The sequence below is a fragment of the Schistocerca gregaria genome, chromosome 1, assembly GCF_023897955.1.
Source record: "Schistocerca gregaria isolate iqSchGreg1 chromosome 1, iqSchGreg1.2, whole genome shotgun sequence".
Classification (NCBI taxonomy): Eukaryota; Metazoa; Arthropoda; class Insecta; order Orthoptera; family Acrididae; genus Schistocerca; species Schistocerca gregaria.
Window position 1 is genome coordinate 840,561,209 of NC_064920.1, and position 26,390 is coordinate 840,587,598.

At 41.3% G+C, this 26,390-nt stretch overlaps 1 protein-coding gene across 1 annotated transcript in view; it reads right to left on the reverse strand.

Moving 5' to 3' along the window:
* LOC126272404 (beta-glucuronidase-like) overlaps window positions 1-26,390 on the reverse strand; it is a 126,706-nt gene that overhangs the window by 89,171 nt on the left and 11,145 nt on the right. Inside the window, exon 3 of the mRNA XM_049975236.1 lies at window positions 13,483-13,665. Coding sequence (XP_049831193.1) covers window positions 13,483-13,665 — 183 coding nt within the window. The remainder of the gene's footprint in view (window positions 1-13,482; window positions 13,666-26,390) is intronic.

The window sequence follows — 26,390 nt, forward strand, 5'->3', positions numbered from 1 at the left end:
GTGCCAGCAGTTCCTGAATGGAAGAGATTTATTCAGTCTATTGGTAACACTATTAATGGGAGAGAAGTGCAGTAAGTTTCTGGTCGTTCATTAATTCACTGACAAGTGACTAAAACATTGTTATGCGACTTCACAGACAGGAGCAATATGCCACATTTAACAATCCAATCCCTTTCCTGCCAGGGTTACATGTATCACTGAACATCACACTTATTAGTTAAACACTTCTCAGCCATTCTTTATAGCAATGTATTTGACATTAAAGCTCACTTAACAGCTGCAAATAAGTACTCACTTAATAAATTGAAAATAACTCCACTATAAACACAATCTCAGTGAAGTTATTTTGTCTACTTACATAGGAGAAGTCGCAGCTCGTGGTCTCGCGGTAGCGTTCTCGCTTCCCGAGCACGGGGTCCCGGGTTCGATTCCCGGCGGGGTCAGGGATTTTTCACCTGCCTCGTGATGACTGGGTGTTTGTGTCGTCTTCATCATCATCATCAATCATCCCCATTACGGTCGGAGGAAGGCAATGGCAAACCACCTCCACTAGGACCTTGCCTAGTATGGCGGCGCGGGTCTCCCGCGTCGCTCCCCTACGCTCGGTAAACGGAGTATGGGACTCATCATCATCATCACATAGGAGAACTGGACAGGAAAAATTGGGGATATATAATCTGTCTGTAAACTAAAAAGCAAGCAATGTCATGGTGGAAGAAGTCACCTGTCCCGGAAGAAAGCTCTGACTGCTGTAGAGGATGACTAAGAATCAATTTCCCCTGCTACAGTGAAGAACAGTGTACAAAGATTTACATAGAATCTGTCCATATGCTTGTCTTGTGTTTGCATTGTTAGCAACTCACATCTGTGTTCAATCTTTTGTTAAAATACTTGTGAGAACCCTGTAGCAGCTTTTTGTGATATAGTGCTGTAGAGAGCACTGGGAATCACCTGCTCACCCTTCATTTTACACATCTATGAAGGAAGAAGTATGTGACCACAATTTGGTATTCTACCTTCCCTCACACTTCTAACATCCATCCCCAGCTTTCCACCCTGTTACAATCCCAGATCACATTTTACCCCCCTAGTACCAGTCTGCTGTATTTATATTGACATACACATATAATATTTGTTCTCAACTCACTACACTTAACAATAAATGTTAATTTTATACCATTGAAATACTGTTTTTAATAATCTGCAATTTTGGCATCACTATTAGTCTTACCGAAAAAATGGATGTGACCTGTTTTGTAGGAAATTTAATGTAGTTTAATTTTGTACTAAGAAATATTTTTCTAGAAGCTACAATTTTTGAGACAGTCAAGAAAAACACAAAAGTGACATTTGCACACCTCATCTATCCATGCTCACACCCCACTGGTCAGAATTTTTAGTATGTTGTCTGTGACACTCCCACCTGCTGCTGTACAAAAGTTTGTGACTACATCAATATTTTTCCCCAGATGACGTTTTTTGGACTTTGCTGACTGGGCTGTTATGACAAGAGTCATGGGATACCTCCTAATATCATGTTGGACCTCCTTTCGTCTGGCATATTGCAGAGAATTGATGTGCTATGGACTCAACAAGTCATTGGAAATCCCCTGCAGAAATAGTGAGCCATGCTGTCTCTATAGCCATCTATAATTGCAACAGTCTTGCCAGTGCAGAATTTTGTGCATTAACAGATCTCTCAGTTAAGTCTCATAAATATTTGATGAGATTCCTGTCAGATGATCAGGGTGACCAAATCATTCGCTTGAATTGTCCAGAATGTTCCTCAATTCAATTGTGAACAACTGCGGCTTGATGACATGGTTTAGATTAGATTATATTAGATTAGTACTTGTTCCATAGATCATGAACACAACACTTCGTAATGATGTGGAATGTGTCTGGTTAATAAAAGGTGTCTATACAAGATATTACATTAGACAAAATATTACATGACACTCAATAAATTTTTTGTGGAGGTTGGGAAATTACCCACTTACTATATCCAAAAATTCATCTAATGAGTAGAAGGAGTTGCCATTAAGAAATTCTTTTAATTTCCTTTTAAATGCTATATGGCTACCTGTCAGACTTTTGATGCTATTAGGTATGTGACCAAAGACTTTTGTGGCAGCATAATGTACCCCCTTCTGAGCCAAAGTTAGATTTAACCTTGAGTAGTGAAGATCATCCTTTCTCCTAGTGTTGTAACCATGTACACTGCTATTACTTTTGAATTCATTTGGATTGTTAATAACAAATTTCATAAGTGAATATATATATTGTGAGGCTACAGTGAAGATTTCTAGCTCTTTAAATAAGTGTCTGCAGGATGATTTTGGATGTACTCCAACAATTATTCTGATTACACGCTTTTGTGCAATGAACACACTTTTACTCAATGATGAATTACCCCAAAATACGATGCCATACGAAAGCAGAGAATGAAAATAGGTGTGGTAAGCTAATTTCCTCAGATGTATATCGCCAAAATTTGCAATGACCCTAATAGCATAAGTAGCTGAACTCAAATGTTTCAGCAGATCCTCAGTGTCTTTATTCCAGTTCAACCCCTCATCAATGCATACACGTAGAAATTTTGAATATTCTACCTTAGCTACCGATTGTCATCCATAAAAACTTGTTGAGATCTTGGGTCCATGGCTTTGCTGGGTCTGTGACACACTTGAACCCTACTATCAGCTCTCACCTACTGTAATTGGGAGTCATCCCGACCCGGCTACAGTTTTCTAGTCATATAGGGTTCTACCAATATGCTCACGAGCTTGGAAGAGGTGCTGGAGGCAATGTCGTGTTGTTAGCAAGAGCACTCACATCGATCGTCTGCTTCAATAGCCCATTAATACCAAATTTTGCCACTCTGTCCTAATGGATAAGCTCATCATACATCCCATATTGATTTCCGCATATATTTCATAGGGTGTTGCTTGTCTATCAGCACTGACAGCTCTATTCAAGCACCCCTGCTCTCTGCAATTAAGCGAAGACCAGCCACTGTATTGTCTGTGGTGAGAAGTAATGCCTGAAATTTGGTAGTCTTGGCACAATCTTTACACTGTTGATCTCAGAATACTGAATTCCATAAGATGTCTGAAACTGAATGTGTTATGTATCTAGCTCCTACTACCATACCACATTCTGAGTCTGTTGATACCTGTCATGTGGCTATAATCACATTGGACATATTTTGACATGAATCACCTGAGTGCAAATAACAGTTCCTTCAAAGCCCTGCCTTTTTATACCTTGTGTACATGATACTACTGTCAGCTGTGTGAGTGCATATTACTGTCCCATGACTTATGTCACCTCAGTGTTTGTTCCATTGCTTTGATAGCTTAGTATTTAGTGAATTACATTGTTTAGGGCATCCATTTCATTTTTATTAAAAATTGAGACTTTTAAAAGATTTAGAAAAAGACCTGGGATAATCCAGGAAAGAGACATGACACAAATTTTATTTCCAAAATGTAATGGACCCAGCCCACTCCCCCATGAACCAAGGACCTTGCTGTTGGTGGTGCAGCTTGCATACCTCAGTGATACAGACAGCCATACCATAGGTGCAACCATGACAGAGGGGTATCTGTTGAGAGGAGAGACAAATGTGTGGTTCCTCAAGAGGAGCAGCAGCCTTTTCAATAATTACAGGGGCAATCTTGCCTTGTAACATCTACCAAAATGGCCTAGCTATGCTTGTATTGAAAGCAAGGTGAAATTAAACCCGTAATTTTTCACGAGGGCACAAAGCACTACTGTATGTTTAAATGCTGATGACAAAATACTGACACACATTCTTTACAAAAGAATGGAAAAACTGCAGAAGCTGACTGTGGGGAAGATTGCATTGAATTTCTGAGGAATGTCTGAACATGCGAGGAAATACTGACTATACAATTTATCTTAGAAGATAGGTTAAGGAAAATCGAAACCTACATTCACAGCATTTGTAGACTTAGAGAAAGCTTTTAACACTGTTGACTGGAATACTCTCTTTGAAATTGTGAAGTTAGCAGGCTTAAAATACAGGGGACGAAAGGCTATTTACAGTTTGTACAGAAAGCAGAGAGCAATTGTAAGAGTCGAGGGGCAGGAAAGGGAAGCACTGGTTGAGAAGGGAGAGAGACAGGGTTGTAGCATATCCCCACTGTTATTCACTCAATGCTTTGAGCAGCCAATAAAGAATACCAAAGAAAAATTTGGTGTAAGAATTAAAGTTCAGAGAGAAGAAATAAAAGCTTTGAGGTTTGCTAATAGCAATTCAATTTTATCAGAGACAGCAGATAACTAGGAACAGGAGCTGAATGGAATAGACAGCATCTTCAAAGTAATCAGGTTAAAATGGGTGATGCTGAAGAAATTAGATTAGGTAATGAGGCAGTAAAAGTAGTAGATGAGTTTTGCTATTTTGGCTGTAAAATAACTGATGATGGCAGAGATACAAAGGACATAAAATGAAGTATTTCTGAGAAAAAGATATATGTGAATACTGAATATAGATGTGTGTGCTAGGAAGTTTGTTCTGAAGGTATTTATCTTGAGTATATCCATGTATAGAAGTGAAACATGGATGATAAACAGTTTAGACAAGAAGACATTAGAGGATTTTGAAGGGTGGTGCTACAGAAGAATGCTGAAAATAAAATGGGTGGACCATATAACTAATGAGGATGTACTGAACAGAGTTGAGGAGGGAAATTATTTGTGGCACAAATAGAGAAGGGATTGATTGATGGGACATGTTCTCTAACATCAGTGGATCACTAATTTAGTATTGGAGGAAAATGTGGTGGCTAAAAATGATACAGGGAGACAAAGGGATGAGTACGGTAGTTATTTGGAGATGAAGGTGCTTGCACAGGATAGAGTAGCATGGAGAGCTGTAGTAAATTAGTCATTGGACTGAAGACCACAACAAAAGCAACAATTTTTTTCTTACTGTAATGCACTCAAATGATCATAAATGACTTTTAACATTTATTCTACTGCACTGTCAATGTACTTTTCACTTTTATGTATTTTATCACTAAGTGTATTTTCCTTTTGACAGTTTGACAGTTTGTCATAGAAGTTAGCTTATGATAACTCATTCAAGTGTGTTCTGACAATCAGCATGGCCTTGCCTGTTTCAACTTCCATTCTGGTGTTTTATTGCCATCTTAATCACAAGTAATCCACTAAGGAGAACTCATATAATTCTACAGTTCCTCCATTACCACTGATAAAAGAAGGTTTCCTTTTTTATATTTCTGTTAAAATTAAATTTTTTATTTGTCATGATATGACAGTGACTACACAGATGTAAAACTGTTCCATTTCCACTATAATATCTTCAGGCTGCTTACAAGAATGGAGATGGAAATTATTGCTATCTAAACCAACTGAATACAATTTAACATGAATCGTTACTACTAACAGTGCAAAACATTAACAATAACTAAATAAAAATTATAGAGCAAGTTGTATGAGTGCATTCTAATGTGTATACCTTCTTAAGGGAAAAATGCCCCACCAAGGAATTATCTGAATGGGATGGAAAGTGGTAGATGTGATGTACATTTGCAGACACACAAATTATTACAATTTCAGAAAATACGTACATTTTACTCAAGAGAAAGAGCGTCACAAGTTGAGCAATCAGTAATGTATTGGTCCATCTCTGGCCCATATGCCAATTATTGAGCTGGGCATTGATTGATAGTGTAGTTTGATGTCAAATTATCAGGATGGAGTGCTAGATTGTCAAAATTCCAAGCTGCCAGGAGGACCCTGTCCATAATAATCCAAATATTCCAAATTTCAGTGAGATCTGGTGATCTTGCAGGACAAAATAGAATTTAGCAAGCTCGAAGACAAGCAGTAGAAAGTTTTTCCAAGTGTGGGCAGGTGTTATATTGCTGAAATGTAAGCCTAGGATGACTTCTCATGAAAGGCAACTAAATGGAACACAGAGTATCATTGAAGTACCACTGTGCTGTAATGACGTTACAGATGTCAACCAAAGGGGTCCAGTTATGGAAAGAAATGGCACCCTAGACTATATCTCCTGGTTTTTAGGCCGTATGGTGGGTGACAGTCCTGTTGGTATCCCACTGCCGACTGGGACACCTCCAGACATGTCTTCGCTGGTCATCAGAGACCCATCACTGAAGACAATTATACTCCAGTCAAGGTTTTAGGCCAACCAAACCCTACCTTGGTCAGCAAGGCCACCAGATCTCTTCCCGGTTGAGAATGGTTGGAGTACTATAGACTGGGCCCACCAACCACCCCGCGATTTTGACAATCGAACATGCACATGGGACAGAATTTGGCACGATATCCCTCAGGAGGACATCAAACAACTCTATCAAGCAACACCCAGCTGAATAATTGTATGCATGTGGGCCAGAGGTGGACCAACTCGTTACTGACTTGTTAGATTTGTGAAGCTCTTTCTCTCGAGTAAAATTTAGATTTTTTCTGAAATTGTAATGATTCGAGTGTCTGTATATGTGTATCAACACACACACACACACACACACACACACACACACACACACACACACACACACAAACATACACACACACACACACACACACACACACACACACACACACACACACCACCACCATGAACCATGGACCTTGCCATTGGTGGGGAGGCTAGCATGCATCGGTGATACAGTTAGCTGTACCATAGGTGCAACCACAATGGAGGTATGTCTGTTGAGAGGCCAGACAAACGTGTGGTTCCTGAAGAGAGGGGCAGCAGCCTTATCAGTAGTTGCAGGGGCAACGGTCTGGATGATTAGCTGATCTGGCACTGTAACACTAACCAAACCGCCTTGGCGTGCTGGTACTGTGAACAGCTGAAAGCAAGGCGAAACTACAGCCATAATTTTTCCCAAGGGCATGCAGCTTTACAGTATGTTTAAATGATGATGGCATCCTCTTGGGTAAAATGTTCAGGAGGGAAATAGTCCCCCATTTGGATCTCAGCGGGGAGGGGGGGGGAGCTACTCAGGAGGACATAGTTATCAGGAGAAAGAAAACTGGTGTTCTACAGATTGGAGCATGGAATGTCATATCCCTCAATCAGGCAGGTAGGTTAGAAAATTAAAAAAGGAAATGGATAGGTTGAAGTTAGATATTGTGGGAATTAGTGAAATTCGGTGGCAGGAGGAACAACACTTCTGGTCAAGTGAATACAGGGTTATAAATACAAAATCAAATAGGGGCAGTGTAGGAGTAGGATTAATAATGGATAAAAAATAGGAATGCGGGTGAGCTACTACAAACAGCATAGTGAACAGTTTATTGTAGCCAAGATAGACATGAAGCCCACACCTACCAAATTAGTACAAGTTTATATGCCAACTAGCTCCACAGATGATGAAGAGATTGATGAAATGTACAATGAGATAAAAGAAATTATTCAGATAGTGAAGGGAGACGAAAATTTAATAGTCATGTGTGACTGTAATTCGATAGTAGGAAAAGGACGAGAAGGAAATGTAGTGGGTGAATGTGGAATGGGGGTAAGGAATGAAAGAGGAAGCTGCCTGGTAGAATTTTGTACAGAGCATAACTTAATCATAGCTATCACTTGCTTCAAGAAACATGAAAGAAGATTTATATGTGGAAGAGGCCTGGAGACACTGGTAGGTTTCATATAGATTATACAATGGTAAGACATAAATTTAGGAACCAGGCTTTAAATTGTAAGACATTTCCAGGGACAGATGTGGACTCTGACCACAATGTATTGGTTATGAACTGTAGATTAAAACTGAAGAAACTGCAAAAGGCATGAATTTAAGGAGATGGGGCCTGGATAAACTGAAGGAACCAGAGGTTGTAGAGAGTTGCAGGGAGAGCATTAGGGAACAACTGACAAGAATGGGGGAAAGAAATTCAGTAGAAGAAGAATGGGTAGCTTTGAGAGACAAAATAGTGAAGGCAGCAGAGGATCAAGTAGGTAAGAAGATGAGGGCTAGTAGTGAACCTTGGGTAACATAAGATATATTGAATTTAACTGATGAAAGGAGAAAATGTAAAAATGCAGTAAATGAAATGGCAAAAAGGAATACAAACGTCTAAGAAAAGAGTTTGACAGGAAGTGCAAAATGGTTAAGCAGATTGGCTGGAGGACAAATGTAATGATGTAGAGGCTTATCTCACTAGGGGTAAGATAGGTGCTGCCTACACGAAAATTAAAGATACCTTTGGAGAAAAGAAGTCCACTTGTATGAATATCAAGAGCTCAGATGGAAACCCAGTTCTAAGCGAAGAAGGGAAAGCAGAAAGGTGGAAGGAGTATATAGAGGGTCTATACAAAAGTGATGTACTTGAGGACAATACTATGGAAATGGAAGAGCATGTAGATGAAGATGAAATGTGAGATATAATACTGTGTGACGAGTTTGACTGAGCACTGAAAGATCTAAGTCAAAACAAGGCCACAGGAGTAGATAATATTCCATTAGAACTACCGATAGCCTTGGGAGAGCCAGCCCCTGACAAAACTCTACCATCTGGTGAGCAAGATGTATGAGATAAGCGAAACACCTTGAGACTTCAAGAAGAATATAATAATTCCAATCCCAAAGAAAGCAGGTGTTGACAGATGTGAAAATTACTGAACTATCAGTTTAATAATTCACCGGTGCAAAATACTAACATGAATCTTTTACAGAGAATGGAAAAACTTGTAGAAGCTGACCTCGGGGATGATCAATTTGGATTCCGTAGAAATATTGGAACACGGGAGGCAATACTGACCCTATGTTTGGATTATGTAGAAATGTTGAAAACGAGTCGAGGGGCATGAAAGGGACGCAGTGGTTGGGAAGGGGATGAGACAGGGCTGTAGTCTATCCCTGATGTTATTTAATCTGTATATTGAGCTAGCAGTAAATTAAACAAACAAAAAATAATAATAATAATAATTCGGAGTAGGAGTTAAAATCCATGGAGAAGAAATAAAAACTTTGAGGTTCGCTGATGACATTGTAATTCTGTCAGAGACAGCAAAGGACTTGGAAGAGCAGTTGAACCGAATGGACAGTGTCTTGAATGGAGGATATAAGATGAACATCAACAAAAGCAAAACGAGGATAACGAAAAGTAGTCGAATTAAATTGGGTTATGCTGAGGGAATTAGATTAGGAAGCAAGACACTTATAGTAGTAAATAAGTTTTGCTCTTTGGGGAGCAAAATAACTGATGACGGTCGAAGTAGACAGGATATAAAATGTAAACTGGCAATGGCAAGGAAGGCGTTTCTGAAGAAGAGAAATTTGTTAAAATCGAGTATAGATTTAAGTGTCAGGAAGTTGTTTCTGAAAGTATTTGTATGGAGTGTAGCCATGTACAGAAGTCAAACGTGGACGATAAACAGTTTAGACAAGAAGAGAATAGAAGCTTTCGAAATGTGGTGCTACAGAAGAATGCTGAATATTAGATGGGTAGATAACATAACTAATGAGGAGGTATTGAATAGAATTGGGCAGAAGAGAAATTTGTGGCACAACTTGTCTAGTAGAAAGGATCAGTTGGTAGGACATGTTCTGAGGCATCAGGGAATCACCACATTAGTATTGGAGGGCAGCTTGGAAGGTAAAAATCGTAGAGCGAGACCCAGAGATGAATACACTAAGCAGATTCAGAAGGATGTTAGTTACAGTAGATACTGGGAGATGAAGAAGTTTCACAGGATAGAGCAGCATGGATAGCTGCATCAAACCAGTCTCTGGACAGAAGACCACAACAACAACAACAACATGTGTATCACATCTACTGATTTCCATTCCATTCGGCTAATTTTATCATGATGTGTCGCTCAATTTTTTTTGTCTTAGAGTGTATTTGCGCAGTAAATTGGTAGCCTAAAGTACTTGACCCATCAGAATCACAAAAAACGGGAAACTTGAGCGTCTCCAAAAATACTTTTGGGTCAGCGGGACATTTTGGAGAGTAACGGGACTATCGTGGAAAAGCGGGACTAATGGACAGCCTAATGTTGCTGTACATACTAGGTTCTACTAGCAATCCGACTCATCACCGGCCGTGCGGGACTAGCCGAGCAGTCTAGGGCGCTGCAGTCATGGACTGTGCGGCTGGTCCCGTTTGTCCTTAGAATAATTTAGGTTAAGTAGTGTGTAAGCTTAGGGTTTGATGGCCTTAGCAGTTAAGTCCCATACGATTTCACACACATTTTTTAAACTCATCACACATCTTTACAACAAACATTACTTCTTGCCATGTAGTTAACAAAAATTGTCGTTCCTTGACTTTAGATATGAGATATTTTATAAGGGGATTTATTGGCTAGTGAGGTATGTTTTTAATTCTTTTGAGCTCGTTAAGAATGCCACTTAATTGTTTTATGTTAGGTAAACACTAGACAAGCAGGCAAAATCTACATGAAAATTAAATTCATGTTTTGTATTGTGATTATGTACGTCATAGTTCAGCAGGATCTGATTTTTACTATCAGCAGTAAAAGCCATTAAAGAATGAATGTATACGGCGTGAGTGTAAGAATTCAAAATCCTTAAAAAGGATTTTGCAAGACATATGGTACTTTATACAGTAACCTACCCACTAGTTCTGCTGACTAAACACTTTATTTACTCTGCCCCAGAAAGAAACTCTGTGAGACAACAATGAGTGAAAATGTGCAAATTAATTTGGTCAACACAGCTTCTCCACTGTAGGCCTACATCGCACATGCAAGTATTTCCCACTTCATGCTAATACCCGTCTCGTCCGATGTGCATGAGGCTCTGTGAATGAGCTGCAGAAGTGCAAGAAGTAGAGACAAAGCCGAAATTCTGAACCTGAATGATGTTACCCCAGCTTGTGAATGTTCCCAGATCTATGGATTTGGAATCCATGTACTATGGCTTCTCCTAAGAAATTTGAAGGCCAGCTTTGATGGTGATCTCATAAAACTTTTCTAAGTCATATCAGGCTCCAGTGCTAGCCCTGGTAATTATTGTTAGGTCATGGACAAATTCAAGACGTTTGATGCTAACTGTTTTGGGCTTGTTCCCATATTTATATTCCAAGTATTTCGTTCTGCCATATTTTGATGCTCTTATATAGCGCCATATTGAAAATGAATGGAGATAAACTGTCAGTTTTTGTATCACATGATGTAGAGGTTTCGCCTATGAAATTTACAATTAAGGTTGTATTTGTTGACGTCTGTTTGATTAAGCTAGTTATAATATTACTGCATTAAACAGAGCGGTGCCAGCCGGCTGGGTTCTAGGCGATTCAGTCCGGAACCGGGATGCTGCTGTGGTCGCAGGTTCGAATCCTGCCTGGGGCATGGATGTGTGTGATGTCCTTATGTTAGTTAGGTTTAAGTAGTTCTAAGTCCAGGGAACTCATGACCTCAGATGTTAAGTGCTATAATGCTTAGAGCCATTTGAACCAAGAGCGGTGCCGTCAGTAGAATTACAGAATCTTTTACATCTACAAAAGTGGTGACTGTGTGAATCTCGTGGTGGTGCCACACTATCATCATGAGATTGAAATTCTGTTCTGCTCAAGATTGGCACTCTTGGAAACCCGCTCAATATTCACCCATCTTCCATTCTATCTGTTACTGTAATCTGGTAAGGGGGCATGATGGAATACTTTGCAGGTGATTAGCAGAGGAGAAATGCCTCGTTAATTGTTTGGATCTGTCCTGTCTCCTTATGAATCAATGCAGTTTTTGAATCTATCATATACTCACAATGATGGTTTGTAGTCTGTCACAGTTTCTAACTCACAATTCAAGAAGAACCGATATTTTAATCAGACAGAATGGGCATATTATAAGCGAGACGGAACAGTTCAAGTTCCTAGGCGTTTGGATAGATAGTAAGCTGTTGTGGAAAGCCCACGTCCAGGATCTTGTTCAGAAACTAAATGCTGTTTTATTTACCATTAGAACGGTATCTGAAATAAGTGACAGTTCAACACGAAAAGTAGCCTACTTCGCATATTTTCGTACACTCATGTCGTATGGTATTATTTTTTGGGGTAATTCATCTGATTCAAAAAGGGTATTTTTGGCTCAAAAACGGGCTGTTCGAGCTATATGTGGTGTAAGTTCGAGAACCTCTTGTCGACCCCTATTCAATAGTCTGGGAATTCTGATATTGCCCTCACAATATATATTTTCTTTAGCCTATTCCCAAGAGTTATCAGCTTTCACTCAGTTAATACTAGGCAGAAATCAAATCTGCATGTTGAATGCGCTTCCTTGACTTTTGTGCAGAAAGGAGTGCAGTATGCTGCTGCATCCATTTTCAATAAGCTACCACAATAACTTAAAAATCTTAGCAGTAGCCCAAACTCTCTTAAGTCTAAACTAAAGAGTTTCCTCATGGCTCACTCCTCCTATTCTGTCGAGGAGCTCCTGGAAGAGCTAAAAAATTAAGGGAATTCCAGTGTTACATTGTTGATTTTCTTTATTTAAACTTAAGACTTATCGCCTGAATATGTTTTTTTATATTTCATTTTATCTGTTTCTAGTATCGTGTTATAATTCCATGTATTGACTCGTTCCATGACCATGGAGACTTCTCCTTAATTTGGTCCCACGGAACAATAAATAAATAAATGAGTTTGTCTCCGATGTTCAGCAATTCAGCAGCTACCGTTTTCCTGGCGCTTTGTTGCTTTTGAGGCGTAACATTTTGATAAAGTATCTCACCATGACAGTGGAAATAAAACTTTGTTTGAGGAAAATCTGTCCAACTTTAGTTTTTATGTAGCAGATTCACAGTTGCATGTTTCCTGTAAATTGACTTAACGATTCGAGATACCAGAATTAGAATTTGTGGATGAATCGAGCGTTCCATATGAAGGACGGAAACAAATAACTGGGAGGAGGGGGGATTATAGTTAGTTAGGTTTTCTCTAAAAGGCCTATAGAAATTTCGTGCGTTCTGTTTGAAGTCATTATCAATTTCGTACAATCTGTTGAAGTGGGACGTGGACTTAACTCCTCTGTGTTTTATGGAGGTTTTCTTGTGCATTTATAAGTTTCACCAGTTCTCTGGACTTTAGTGGCCATTCCAATGTTTCCAGACTCTGATGCAGAATTCCAGTGTTCTATCACGTTCTGAATTACACCATTGGTGTTTACACTCCCATGGAGGTATGTTGAGTTTGTCTGCTGGGTTTTGAATGCCCTCATGAAATGCATCTTTTTTTTTTTTTTTTTTTTTGGCTGAATTACATGAACGTTTCACAACGGTATAACTAGTTTCGACCAGGCAGTTGTCAGCCTCCGACAGTCAATAAAATTGTGGAAGGATTGTTTTTGAACGAGGAACTGAGTCGTCTTGTACGTTGTTTCCCTCTTGTGAAATCCAGTTACTCCACTCCCCACATACAGAGATGACAGTTCTTCGATAGGCTCCACTAAAGCAGTGTCTGTGAAGCTACTACATGAAACGTCTGCAAGCTACGCACCACTTCAGCGGCATAGGTTGCACTGCCGAAGCGCAGCCACACGCGGGTGTTGGGCGACTGCCAGGAGCGCGGCACGAAGAACCGCCGGTCGTACCAGACCAGACCCACGTGGTCGCGCACCTCCTTCAGCTGAGTCACGTCGTTGTAGCTGGCCGGCACTGGCATCGCTAGCACCTCTCCTGCCTGCAGACATTCAAAATTGGTCAGCTACACCGCAGGACTGAACAAGAAATTTAAAATGGCAGCTTTAATACTGCCGAAGTTATTATTGGGGGTATCACACTGCACTCAGGACTACATTCCTTGCAATTATAACAGAATACTTTTCTACTTTTTCTCAGAATTGAGCGAAAAGAATGTTGCAGATCATGCCGATAAAAGACTTTGAAAGACTGTTGTTACTTGACTGGATTTAACATTGTCCATAAAGATTCGAACAATGCAAAATATTGTGTGGTGTCTATAATTACTTAAATGGCGGAAACAGTAGAAGAAGAGAGGTGCAATATGATGCCAAGGTATAGCCTACATGTTCCAAAAAGCTTGCCGTCAAGCTTCAGGTCTCTGATCGGTCTATGGAGTGGTGAGTATGTGGTGCACAATGGCATTGTTATCAGCACTCTTGCTGAATAAAAAAATATTACTTCAGAATGAAATCTTCACTGTGCAGTGGAGTGTGCGCAGATATCAAGCTACCTGGTAGATTAAAAGTGTGTGCCTGAGCGAGACTCGAACTCAGGACCATTGCTTGGGTCACTCCGTGGTCGATCACTTGCTGGTGTAAGGCTAAAGTCCCGAGATCGAGTCTCAGTCCCACACATAGTTTTACTCTGCCACGAAGTTTGATATCTGCGCACACCCATCTGTAGAGCGAAGATTTAAATCTGGAAACATCTCCAGGCTGTGCCTAAGCCACGTCTCTACAATATTCTTTCCTCTAGGAGTGCTAGTCCAACAAGTTTCCCTGCAGAACTTCTGTGAAGTTTGGAAGTTAGGAGACGAAAGATGTGAGGACGGGTTGTAAATCGTACTTGGATAGCTCGGTGTAGAACACTTGCCTGCAAAAGGCGAAGTCCCGAGTACGAGTTTTGGTTCGGCACACAGTTTTGCTTTGCCATGAAGATTCAAGAGTATATGCATGTAGGGAAACAAAGCACAGCAGTCTTATTCTGTGATGGTGTTACATGGGTACATAAAAGCTGCTTTTTAGAGGAGATCTGACAGCACCAAAGGTTAGGCCATTGAAGATGTCTCTATCCCCAGGACAGATTTGTTGAGAGAGACAACCCTCGCAGCCTCCAGCAATGCCAACATTGCCTCTTCGACTGTAGAGCTGTTAGATGTTGGCATTCATTCGAAGCATTCCCTTCTGTCACTGTGGCGCTAACATTGACGGAAGAGTGCTGTTTTGAGTTACGAAGACAAATTAAATGAATATGGTACTACGAGAATGGCACATAACAAAACTGTATATCTTTGGGAGGAACGAATAAATAAGTTTTTTCCAGTATACCTTCACAAATGAACAAGTCCACTATTAAAATGGATGAAATTAAAACGATTAATAGTTATTAGCAAACGCAGATTTCATCTGCAGGGCACAGAGCAACCATTGTAATTACTGCACAGATAAACCGTCGCAAGTTGCGTATTATTTGATTTGTTTGACTGATAGGTCTAATCAGAAGCGAGCACCAGCATTTTTTAAAATTTTTACTTTTTATTGTCTAGCAGCACCAACAGTAGAGACTTCGAGCTTGTCGGTGTTACTACTCAAGGTGAGATACACCAGCGGAGAATTGCTCCTGACAGGGCACAGAAAAGGCAAATATGTTTCTCTCTAAATGACTGTGACAGAAAATTGCGGAATCAGCTGGCTCAATCTTCATTCTGAATTCCTCATCAAAGGTTTTGGTATGCGAACACATTCACGATCTTTTAACACAGATCATTCTAAATCCTTTTACACAGTTTCTCTTTGTATTTAAGCCTTAAAATTCAGCATCTCACTGTTACTGTCTGTATATGTCTTTCCCACTGTCTTCTATTTCTTCCGTTAATTTACAGTATGTCCTCTCTCGCTTGAGCTGTCTTCTTTCGCCTTTCTTTCCTTCCCACTGCCACAGTCTCCACCATACGTAGGCAACTCAAAAGTTCTGGTGGTCCAACTTATTTTCCACCTATACCCACGTGTTTAAAATTTCGGTCCAAAATGCGCCCTTCCTTATATCTACTGTTCAAGTTCACTGGCCTTCAAGTGTCCAAACCCCACGCCTATTTATAGTCACTACTGACCTATTTTTCATTTCCTCTGTCTCCCTCTATTTTGCTTACACGACATCTATCTTCGTCCATCTCTCTTCTTCTTTCACTGCCACTATCTCTCACTGACCATCAACATCACCTCTCTTTGCTCCCACTGTCATTGTCTTCATCCATCACTCTTTCTCTTTCACTGTCACTTTCTATCTCCCACCGTCTCTGTCTTCTCACTCCCTCAGGCATTGTCTCCTCTCTCTTCCACTGAAACTGTCTCTCTACTACTCTTTTTCAGCACAAAAGAGCACAAATATGTTCGCATGCCAAAATTTTTAGTGAGGAAGGCAGATGAGAATTGAAGCAGCTGGTTCTCCACTTTTGTGTCGTAGTCGTTTAAAGAGAAACATATTTGCCTTTTTATGCTCTACAAGGAGCATTTTCCTGTCGGTTCCCTTCTTTTGCCCATTGTGTTGCTCACATAATACGTATACAATAGTCAGTAAAGTTTGACATTTTACTTAAAAAATTCAAACAATTAATTAAAGTTATTTATCTTGACGCATATAGATAACAAATAAATAGGCATAATATAAGGTTAACACAAAATCGTTTCCTTTACATTTTTTCTGGATACTTTGCTTATTGGTCACAGTTCATTCAAAACACACGGTTTATGATTTGTGTCATTAAACAGTAAAATTGTTATAAGAAATATTTTACAGAATTTGCAATCCTTCCAATTTTACATAATTTTTGGCAGTCATTTTAAGTTCTTTTCAGTCATGTTAAAACCCTTTTTTGTCCGTTGTTTATCACTGCTTTGGGGGAGGGGGGGGGGGGGGCAGGTCTACTAGTCTCAGGAAACAAGGACTCGAGACAACATACTGCACTTCTTATTATATAAAACAGTAAACCAGTGAAAAACTGGTTTTAATAAACATTTTAAATACAAGAATGCACTTGTACAATCCGAGAAAACATACAACATTTCTTATTAAATAAAACAATAAACTAGTGAAAAACTGCGAATATCTTCTGGGGGAAGGGGGGGCAGCTGCACCCCCCCTGCCCCCATGCCACTTTGGGAACATTTGCATATGAGGTGTAAAGTGCCCATTATACAGAGGCAGAGCATTACAAAGTTATCTTGGTGAAAAATGCTGACTAAAAACATAATCTGGTGACCTAAGAACCCTTGCGTGACCCTAGAACCCTTGCCATCTGTTCACTACGTCAGTTAAAACCACATTTACCCCTGAAACCGTATGTTACGTGCGTAAGTACGGTGACTTTGAACCTCTGGATCTCGGTAAGAAATAATTATTTCGAAAAAAATTCCTAGTTGCCCGAGAAAATCATCTTAATAACACATGGAAAAAATTTCGACGATTTGCCATGAATAAAAATTACAGAAGTGGCTATCCTCACAATTGGTACTCTGTGTGCCCCAAAATCATGCGTTCTTGGGGTTTTCACAGGAACTGTCCACGAACAGTCGGTGCTTTTACACGCCGCTTAAGGTCCATCCTGCACCACACGCAATGCAAAAGAACCAATTGGTTTTCTCATTATCCTGGGCTGTTGGATGTGTGTAATGTTTAAATTTTGACCCTGTACTGTAGGATAGCTATAGCATGACCGTTCTTCCAATTTGTATACGAAAGATCGCTAGGCCAAGGGCTATGCAACATACTTGAACCCGTATCTCTGTGATCAGTAGAACCCGAGTATATGACCCCCTGAATGATTACATTTTCGTGCGCGGCTTTTGGAATACAGTGCGCGGACCAATATTATGTACACATTTATGGGTAAACTTTACAAAGTTGAAAGACATGCATCAGTAAGTGGTAGCACGAGAAGTATTCACGTAAGTAAAGTTAATTATGCCTATCTAGTCTACGTTCATCCCAAATCCACATCTACATCTACTCTGCAGACCACTGTGAAGTGCATGGCAGAGAGAACGTCCCATTACACCGGTTATTAGGGCTTTTTCTTCGTTCAATTCACGAGAGGAGCGCGGTAAGAATGATCCCTTAAATGCCTTTGTGTGTGTTGTATCTAGTTTAACATTGTGTACGCGATCCCTATGGGAGTGATACGTAGTGGTAGTGGTATATTCCTAGATTCATCACTTAAAGTTGGTTCTAGAAACTATCTATGTAGATTTTCACGGAATAGTTAGCGTCTGTCTTCAAGCGTCTGCCAGTTCCGTTATTTGAGCATTTTCGTAACATACAAACCTATGACCAACCGTGCTGCCCTTATTTGTATCCATTTAACCTGCTGTCAGTCCTACTTGATACGGATCCCTCACAATTGAGCAATATTCTAGCATAGGTCGCACGAGTGTCTTGCCTGCCGTTGCCCTTGTAAACTGATGGCACTTCCCTAGTATTCTACCACTTAACCGCTGTCTGCCACCTGCTTTACCTACGACTGAGCCTATGTGATCCTTCAATTTCAGATCCTTGCAAACTGTATTTTTATGACTTGAGCGATTACAACAGCGACTCATTCATATTATTGTCATAAGATACCATCTTTTACCATCTTTATTTCGTTTTGTAAGATAAATAATTTTACATGTCTGAAAATTTATATACACTCCTGGAAATGGAAAAAAGAACACATTGACACCGGTGTGTCAGACCCACCATACTTGCTCCGGACACTGCGAGAGGGCTGTACAAGCAATGATTACACGCACGGCACAGCGGACACACCAGTGGTCGGCGGAAGGTGCACGTGCCCGTCGACCTGGGACCGGACCGCAGCGACGCACGGATGCACGCCAAGACCGTAGGATCCTCTCAGTGCCGTAGGGGACCGCACCGCCACTTCCCAGCAAATTAGGGACACTGTTGCTCCTGGGGTATCGGCGAGGACCATTCGCAACCGTCTCCATGAAGCTGGGCTACGGTCCCGCACACCGTTAGGCCGTCTTCCGCTCACGCCCCAACATCATGCAGCCCGCCTCCAGTGGTGTCGCGACAGGCGTGAATGGAGGGACGAATGGAGACGTGTCGTCTTCAGCGATGAGAGTCGCTTCTGCCTTGGTGCCAATGATGGTCGTATGCGTGTTTGGCGCCGTGCAGGTGAGCGCCACAATCAGGACTGCATACGACCGAGGCACACAGGGCCAACACCCGGCATCATGGTGTGGGGAGCGATCTCCTACACTGGCTGTACACCTCTGGTGATCGTCGAGGGGACACTGAATAGTGCACGGTACATCCAAACCGTCATCGAACCCATCGTTCTACCATTCCTAGACCGGCAAGGGAACTTGCTGTTCCAACAGGACAATGCACGTTCGCATGTACCCGTGCCACCCAACGTGCTCTAGAAGGTGTAAGTCAACTACCCTGGCCAGCAAGATCTCCGGATCTGTCCCCCATTGAGCATGTTTGGGACTGGATGAAGCGTCGTCTCACGCGGTCTGCACGTCCAGCACGAACTCTGGTCCAACTGAGGCGCCAGGTGGAAATAGCATGGCAAGCCGTTCCACAGGACTACATCCAGCATCTCTACGATCGTCTCCATGGGAGAATAGCAGCCTGCATTGCTGCGAAAGGTGGATATACACTGTACTAGTGCCGACATTGTGCATGCTCTGTTGCCTGTGTCTATGTGCCTGTGGTTCTGTCAGTGTGATCATGTGATGTATCTGACCCCAGGAATGTGTCAATAAAGTTTCCCCTTCTTGGGACAATGAATTCACGGTGTTCTTATTTCAATTTCCAGGAGTGTAGATAGAGTGTAAACGGTATAAGGCGCCAAAATTATACAGATGGCACATCTCGCAGTGCTTGACAAAAAAGTCTAGTAACATGTTTGCGTACTTCCTACGATTGTCCCAGAAAAAAAACAGTTCGTCTCAGGATAATGGTTTTGGAAATGTAGATACTTGGCCGTGCACATACGTAAGCAATCGGTTCCTGTTATTGCCCGCTGTGCGTATTGACATCGCGAGCGTAAATCGTAAACACATAGGCAACTGCGGCCTGAGTCGCTGCGTCATTGTCATACACCGAGCGACGACAGTAGGAGAGTAACCTGTGCCGATGTTATTGCAACTCTGTTAACTGTTAGGATCGAAAGGAGATTTACTATAGCTGAACTATGCATTTAATTTATGGCGAGGCAGCATCTAAAATCTACAATGAAAGACATTTGCTGCTGTGCAGCAAAGGTTTGTGACATTGTAATTCTCTACTTGTATGCGATTACTATGCATTTACATTTTAATAAAGTACAGTAGTTATCTGCACCTTTGTAAATTTTCGTCCGTATGCGACACGTATCTTCTGTTCCGATATGCTGTCCGTTTTTGTTACATCATGACAGAATACAACGGACGAGTACGAATTTAATTTCCTTAGACTGAGAGATACTGGCTCTTTACTGCCCCGCGCAGAAGGCAGAGGCCCACAACGCGCCGATCGTACGTTGGAAGCTGAGGAAAGAATTCTGGACCGCATCCAGGAGTATCCTCCTCAGAGTACTAGAAGCATCGCCCGCCACGTGGGTATATCGCACGCTGTCGTTCGTCGCACTTTGCAAGAGGAGCGTCTGCAGTCTTACCACATTCAACGCGTCAAGCATTGCAAGAACAAGATTTCCCTCCACGACGTGAATTTTCAGAGTGGTTTTTGTTACACAGTGCGCAGCATGATTTTGTCAACAAAATACTCGTCACAGATGAAGCGTGTTTCACTCGCGACGGAATAACTAATTTCCATAACATGCACACGTGTAGTGTACGCAATCCTCGCCACGTAGTGGCAACAGATTTTCAGCGACGATTTTCCGTATATGTGTGGGCGGGTATGCTCGATAATAACATTATTGGGGCCCATGTTTTACATGCACGTTTACTGGTAACTATTCTAGAGGACACATTGTTACCAACGTTGTTAAAAGACATTCCGTTAGGCATACGACATAACATGTGGTTCCTCTACGATGGTGCTCCACCCCACATTGGTCACAGAGTACGCACATTTTTGGATAGTCGATTTCCAGGACGATGGATCGGGCGTTCGGCTCCACGTCGATGGCCAGCACGCAGCCGTCATTTAAATCCACTGGATTTTTACTTTTGGGGCCATATGAAGAAACTTGTTTATGCTGAGCCGGTAAATAATGTGGACGAATTGACGCAGAAGATGCTGCCAGTACCATAAAGGCCAATCCGCATGTGTGTGAACGAGTGTCACAAGACTGGGTTCGCCGTAATGAAGCATGTGTAGAAGCGAATGGTGGTCATTTCGAAGCATTACTGAATTATTATTGATGCAACTCCTGATTCAAATCATATTGAACAAACAACATTCATTTTACGTTCAAGAACGAAATTGATAAATGTGAAGTAAATGAACGGTTTTTTGAAATCGTAGATTGTAATAGGAAAACGGGAGTTGCTATTGCACACTTAAGTCGATCAACACTTTTGAAACAAAACACTCGAGTCCTATCAGTGAATGCTACGGACAAGGTTATGATAACAGAAGTAATATTAGAGGGTCTTACAAAGGAACTAAGACACGTTTTCTTTAGTGAAATCCTCTTGCAAAACATTCCCTCTGTGCCTGTCAAAGCCTTATGAGGCCTACATCAGCTGAGAGCTGTCACGAAGCAGATACTTATTTCAGAATAATTCAGCTTCTTTATAACCTGCTTAGAAGCAGTCTACAACGATGGGAAATTCTGAGACAATGTGTTGGAAGCTCTTTATATTCTTTGCCTGATAACAGCTGGAGTGCTCTGATTGACTCTGCAATACCAATTACAGCTCAGTTGGATAAGATTGCCACTGCTGTTGAAATTCTCATTAAATTAAATTTGTCACTGTGTGTTTTCGATTACGTGATGACATTCAAGTGTTTAATCATGGTACCAATTTAGCTATAGTTATTGGTATCAACTGCCTATAGAAGCAAATTGCTACAAGCTCGAAATACAGCCCTTAATGCTGAGGTAAGCCACGTTGGGACTTATTATACAGGGTGTTGCAAAAAGGTACCGCCAAACTTTCAGGAAACATTCCTCACACACAAAGAAAGAAAATATGTTATGTGGACATGTGTCCGGAAACGCTTACTTTACATGTTAGAGCTCATTTTATTACTTCCCTTCAAATCACATTAATCATGGAATGGAAACACACAGCAACAGAACGTACCAGCGTAACTTCAAACACTTTGTTACAGGAAACGTTCAAAATGTCCTCCGTTAGCAAGGATACATGCATCCACCCTCCGTCGCATGGAATCCCTGATGTTCTGATGTAGCCCTGGAGAATGGCGTATTGTATCACAGCGGTCCACAATACGAGCACGAAGAGTCTCTACATTTGGTACCGGGGTTGTGTAGACAAGAGCTTTCAAATGCCCCCATAAATGAAAGTCAGGAGGGTTGAGGTCAGGAGAGCGTGGAGGCCATGGAACTGGTCCGCCTCTACCAATCCATCGGTCAACGAATCTGTTGTTGAGAAGCGTACGAACACTTGGACTGAAATGTGTAGGAGCTCCATCTTGCATGAACCACATGTTGTGTCGTACTTGTAAAGGCACATGTTCTAGCAGCACAGGTAGAGTATCCCGTATGAAATCATGATAACGTGCTCCATTGAGCGTAGGTGGACGAAACTAAAATGAGCTCTAACATGAAAATGAAGCGTTTCCGGATACATGTCCACATAACATCTTTTCTTTATTTGTGTGTGAGGAATCTTTCCTGAAAGTTTGACCGTACCTTTTTGTAACACCCTGTATGATTTAAAATAACTTCTCGAAAATTGAGACGCCGTCCTCCGCTCTTGCAGATGCAGTTAATATAGGAGCACACTAAGACGAGCTAGTCATTTCATAATGAAACCAGGAATAAAGTGACATGTGAATTCATAAGATTTATTCATGATAAATGTATTTTGTATCATTATTGCCAATTTATCGTGTAACTTGAAAACCCAATATGAAACAGTGATGATTTTTGATAAAACATTTGAGTTTTATAAAAATACTCGAAGATGACTGGCAACCAGGTCACTGAAGTATGTAAGTTTTTCTGTCAATGGACACCATAATGATATCACAACGGATTTAGAAGAAGAAATTAAATATCTGAAAACAATTTATGCTTCTAACTTTGAATTCATTACTTTGCAACCATTAGAACTTTGGAGCAAGATGCACGAGCTTAAAAATTTAAGCTTCTTTTCCAAACGTACGTATAGCTATCCACATTTTTTACGCTCTTCTAGTGGCTGTGGCCGAAGCAGAAAGGTCATTCAGCACTCTGGCTCTCGTTGAAATTTTGCCTGAGATCAACTATGCGTCAACAACATCTCACAGATTTGACAACCTTGGCAACTGAATATAATTTGACATGGCAACTAGATTTAAGGCTATGATTCAGACACCTCTTAAATGAGAGGTTTGCAAAGCGCCTTTGACAGTGTCATAGACAAGTGGCCTTTAATCTGTGGGCACACCAGGGAGCGCATGGAGACAGAACGTCATATCGCGGCGTTATTGGCATCAGATATTTCGTCAGTGTACAAATCAGTATAATACTTAGCCGTTTGTTTTAAAGTGAAGTGGCCGTAAATAAAAACAAATTAAAAACATAAAATGAAATGGAGCGTACGCACATTTTACAGTAATTCATTATTGAGCGGCATTTGAAGCTGAGTTTGTCAGTCACACCAGTTTTCTACCATGCTGTGTAGATCATAGTTGACCTATCAGCCAGTTCTAGTGGTCTTGGGCTCCTCATAAGTGTCTTCCTCACTACTTTTCAAATCAATTTATTACTAGTCTTTCAGTCTCCTTGTAAGGTGTCAAATTTTGCCATCATACGCGAATAATTTTGACTATTTATATTTCATGTTTGCCTCACATCGGATCGCATTTTTCAGTGGGGTTATTGAATTATTAATCATTTATTGGTTGATACTGGGTAGCCTCATAGTACGATTTCTATAGAGTTGCATGCTTTGAGGATAATTTCGTGCTGGCTCCCTAGGGCGGCGGCTAAATAATCCAAACGGTTGTTGTATCGTTGTGTCGTTATACTAAGACACTTCATTTGTTCAAATGGTTCAAATGGCTCTGAGCACTATGGGACTCAACTGCTGTGGTCATCAGTCCCCTAGAACTTAGAACTACTTAAACCTAACTAACCTAAGGACATCACACACATCCATGCCCGAGGCAGGATTCGAACCTGCGACCGTAGTAGGCTCACGGTTCCGGACTGCGCGCCTAGAACCGCGAGACCACGGCGGCCGGCGCACTTCATTTGTCTGTGCATGCCTTACACCTACTTCCGCCGTTTAAAAGAGCCTGAAAACTATTTTTGCGATCAGCTAGAAAGCGTCGGAGAACATACTGACCGTAATTTCCAGCCTGCAGATCTACATTACGCAGAAAGAAATTGGTCCTACTTCCTATTTACACGGTGGGGTCAGGCACTATGACTATGAATTAAAGTTTGAATTTAATTGACTGAAATATACAGTAAAAGTTCACACATAAAAAATATAAGTCTTCATTCTAACTAATGTCCCTATCGGAAACAGCACTATTAACAGTTCAGAAGCGACCTCTAATGGAAGTTCCAAGTAAAATGATCTATCGCTGTGACTTCTGCTCACCAAAAGTTAATTGCTCGCCTTAAAAGTGGCAAATTAATTTCGCCACTTGCCACGCGGTTTTACCAACATTGTGGGCGACACACAGACAGTTACTTCCGTGAAATCTAAGCGATCCCAGACGGTATACGGTCCTCGTGAGTTCACTCACTACTTTTACTGAAAACGCATTCAGGTCTGTTCATCTCTGACGTCATCCGAGGCATTCACTGACGTGAACAGATTGGTATCTCAGTGCGAAGTGCCTCTTCCAGCTGCTTCTCTGGCAGTTTAATACTACATAGATATATGGGCGCACCGGACCACCAAACGGAACATCCGCTGTCAACAGCCTTAAGCACAGGTAGCAGCATCTAAATGACCATTTTTTCGGACACGTAATAATTAATATCTTCCTATTTTGTATATAAACATAGTTCGCTTTAGTTTGGTATTCTCGGCTCACTCTTGGCGCTGTCGACCTTGGAATATTGATTTTCTTAACCATTTCCGAAGCGGAATGAACCATGAGTCTAGCTCTACTTACCATTCCTCGTCCAGAGTCTGTTAATTCCCGTAGCGTGGCCATAATCATGTCGGCAACCATTTCACGTGAATCGCCTGAGTACAAATTACAGCTCCGCCAACGTACCGCCAATTTATACCGTTTGTATGCGGTACTACCGCCATTTGTATATGTGCATATCGCTATCCCATCATTTCTGTCGCCTCAGTGTGTACTCTATCAGATGTGGTAACAATAGCAAACACAAACAACACTATCGCACTTTTGTGTCCATTTAGTTGTCATATAAAACTGGAACTCTGATCATTTACACAACTTCCGATGGTATGTAGTTTACAGTCATACTTTTCTTTCGTCAGGCAATGTATTTGCACGAGGGCTTGCATCTGGCGTTTAAGAATACAGCTACCCATAAACTTAAATACAAGTCTCATACAGAGAATACCAAATCCAGGACCTCAAAACTGCAGAATTACATAACTGGTTACAGAGTCACACCAACTTAGCTTCTATTACGCCTCATCAAACAAGCATAAAAATTCGTTCGAACTGAACTTAATGTACGAAACTCATAAATTTCACGGGTTTCTTTCCTTGTCTGTAATTATTTACAGTTCCGGACATTCAACAGCGAGTCTTTATCTGAGTCTTTATCTGACTCTCATGCTATTCTGACATTCTTCTAAATTATATGCTTAGTTGCCTTTAAACACTCAAATAAGGTCATGCGGCATACGATTAGAACGTGGCTTATAGTGTTCCTTACAGGGTACACGAAATAATCTTCGCCGCCTAACCGTACTTTAGCGCAGGTTGCTGAAGAAAAGCAAGATTCCCACTGAACCGTGGCGGCTCGGTTTGCTGGCCTAACTACCTCTGGCACCAGTATCGATAGTCACCTCCCTTGTGACTTATCTTTGGTTTTGAGGTGTGGAGGCTCGGCCCTAAGGCAGTGAGTTGTGAACGGCACGTGATGGGAGTGTCTGGCGCCGGGGTAGCAGAACGATCTGCTAGCTTAAAGGGGGTGTGGATTTTCATATTTTACTCCTGCCGCGTTTGTCGTTTTCAGCTTACTTATATCAACTAAAGTAGTTGTTAGAATACAGTACTCTTACCAGTGCACTGATTTTTCTTTATTTTCAGGAGGTTCGCCTGCGTCATGAACTCCAGAGCTTGTCCCGGGATTTCCCACTTTAAACGCGAACATCTTCTCTACGAACAACTAATTCGTGGGCTTCCCGTAAATGGAAGCGTACCCGAGTTAGCAACCCGGCTCCGTGCAGCGGTTGGTTGTCCCCTCTTCACTCTCGGCAGACACCTTTGGCGTGTTAGGTGACTTTCTCTCCAATATTTCAGATGATTTAGAGGAATTGTGCCGCAATATTTCGTTGCTTGAGGCGAGTGATGCCACCTCAAAACAAGTGTGTCGGCTGCAAGCATATTTAGCTCACCTGGGGAACCGTCTAACCGATCTTGGATTCA